This window comes from Austrofundulus limnaeus, unplaced genomic scaffold (assembly GCF_001266775.1).
Source record: "Austrofundulus limnaeus strain Quisiro unplaced genomic scaffold, Austrofundulus_limnaeus-1.0 Scaffold194, whole genome shotgun sequence".
NCBI lineage: Eukaryota > Metazoa > Chordata > Actinopteri > Cyprinodontiformes > Rivulidae > Austrofundulus > Austrofundulus limnaeus.
Genome location: NW_013952596.1, coordinates 745,028 through 747,712, shown reverse-complemented (window position 1 = coordinate 747,712; position 2,685 = coordinate 745,028). Strand labels below are relative to the sequence as shown.

Below are 2,685 nucleotides of genomic sequence, written 5' to 3'. Positions count from 1 at the left end.
AAAGGTACAACATAGAAACATGTCCGAACATGTTTAATCACAGTTTAGGTCTGTGAGAGACAAGCATGCGGTGGGCATGCAAACTCCACACAGATTTCTTGATTTCTTGTTTGCAGAAGTAAAACAACACAGCTGCATGTCAGCTCCAACTGTGCAGAACTTATCCTCGCTTTATTTTGGCTCCCATTTGATTATTTTACCAGATTTTCTTTCAACTTCTGAAGTMTTTAGTTTGTCTCCTAAAACTTCCTGACACACCTTCTCCACATCAATAAATCAATCTGACGTCCACATCTCACGCTCTTAAGTTTGTGTGAGTGTGCACTTCTGATTCTCAGGCCTACATGTGATAAACAATGAGAATACTGTAAAAAGCACTGGATTGGGGATTAGTCGACATTAGCAACAGTACAGACAAAATCAGACAGCGAGCGAGGAAATAAATATGGGATTATCAGGGATGTCACATACATGAAGAGAAAATTGTGTCAGGCTCACATCAGACATGAACCATCATTGACACACTTTTGTAAAAATGCAAAATTCTGGATATTTAAATTGCTGTTTCTGTAAGAAAACACATTTTTGATGTGTCTAAATAATGTGCACGAATGTGTGYGGTTGAGTGTGTGCACTGCAGCAACAATTAGAGCAGAGGAAATACAATCAGACACATGATGCAAACATATTCAAGAGAAGTGCTGAAAGATTGAGTGAGTTCAAGGGATGAGAGGAGGAGCATTAGCAGCGAGGGATATACCTCAGATTATGAACTAGGGTCAGATGCTCCAGCGCGACAGATAAAGAGGCGGAGTGGACGGGACCCAGGCGCAGAGGGGACGAAGACATCTTTGTGTGTGCCAGCTGGACCGCAGCGATGACTGAGATGAAAAAAGAAGCATCTGTGGACGTGTCGGAGGGGAAACTGGTGAAGAAGGTCAGTAGATAGGTTCAATAATAGAAACAATAATAATAACATACAACAGCTACTGATGCTCTGACAGACTCCACATGCTGAACACGTGGTTTCATTATTATTGACTCTTTTATTTATTTAAATATGGCAATAAACACCTTGGAGTAAAATAAAACTGATTGATTCAATTAGTTCAGTTTGTTACTATGTTTTAATGTATTTTATTATTTAACATAAGTATGAATATGTAAGTTTGAGTACCTTACAGGAAACAGTTGGAACTTGGAAGAAGAAATGAAAGTCAGCAGTAATTCACTCTCCAGGAAAACAGGAAAGAGATGAAGAGGAGAGTCCAACAGTTTCAGCAGAACTCATTTAACTCAAAAATAACATTGATTTTATACAGTGTTGTATAAAGTACCCCAAAGTGATACTTGAGTAAAAGTACAAGTATCTTATCATAAAAATACTTTGGTAAAAGTTAAAGTCTTCTCTAAAAATATTACTTGAGTAAAAGTCTTAAAGTATCTGATATTTTTTGTACTTAAGTATCAACAGTAAATTTCTGACACAAAATCTTCTTTAAAAGAATATTACTTGAGTAAAAGTCTTAAAGTATCTGATATTTTTTGTACTTAAGTATCAACAGTAAATTTCTGACACAAAATCTTCTTAAGTATTAAAAGTAAAAGTACTGAGTAAAAGTGAGCAGTTAGATTTTCCAAAATTACATTTATTGGGAGGTGACTTTTCCAAAAAAGATTTTTGATGATGGGTTGTGTACAAGATAATAGTGTGTCAGAATGGTACTGTATATATTTGTACTTCTCATCCAACCACAATTAAATTCACTCTATCCAGGAGACACAGTTTATCAGGATAGTTTTTTAAGTAATAACAACTCAGAATAAAACAGGAGTAACGACTTTCTACTTCTTACCTTTTTTAAAAATGGAATGAGCAGAAAGTACAGATAACTGTCTAAAAAAGTAATGAGTAAAAGTAAAAAGTACGCTGAAAAATAATTACTCAAGTAAAGTACAGATTACTTTGTTACTGTACTTAAGTAGAAATTTTGGTTATCTGTCCTTAGTTACTTTACAACTCTRATTTTATACCCTTTTTTAATTTTGACATTTTCAGGTTGCAAAACATACAACAAATGTTACTTGTTCTCCTGTTTTCTTAAGGTTTCCCTTCTTCAGTAGATCTATCTGCTAACGTTTCATTTGGACTTCTTGTGCAACTTTCTCCAGGGTTCCATCAAGAAGAAAATCGAATCATTCAGGCGCTGGAGCTCAGCTAGCATCAARAGGCCACCAAAGCCCAAAGCTAAGACCCTGAGTCTGTCCTCCCCTGATGTTGACCCTGGAGACCTCTGGCTGCCGGAGAGAGACAAGAGGAAGCTGCGTCCCATTGTGGACTCTGTCTTTGGACAGGTAGGACGGTGACTCTTCTCGWGTCTCTGCTGCACGGTTTACACGCTGACACACGATGGAAGATGAGCCTCAGTCAGACATGGCAGCTGAACGTATATGTGTCGTGTCTAAAAATACACTTTTTTTCACGTGTTGCGTTCTGCGACAGTAATCTGAGCGAGCGGGTCAGTTCTGTTAACATATAAAGTACATATAAGGTCCAACATGGCCCACGTCTGACCTGCTGCACTCATATTAATGAACATATAAACACCGTGATGGTGGATTAATTTGGGTTCTGATCAGATTTCAAAGGAATTCAACAGACTGGGTGTGTAATATATATATATA

General features: G+C 37.2%; 1 protein-coding gene across 1 annotated transcript in view; it reads left to right on the top strand.

Moving 5' to 3' along the window:
• The first annotated feature begins 801 nt into the window (after positions 1-801).
• The window catches only part of cabp2a (calcium binding protein 2a), a 20,652-nt gene continuing 18,768 nt past the window's right edge, over positions 802-2,685 (top strand). The window contains exons 1-2 of the mRNA XM_014018512.1: positions 802-937; positions 2,173-2,355. Coding sequence (XP_013873966.1) covers positions 878-937; positions 2,173-2,355 — 243 coding nt within the window. The 5' untranslated portion in view covers positions 802-877. The remainder of the gene's footprint in view (positions 938-2,172; positions 2,356-2,685) is intronic.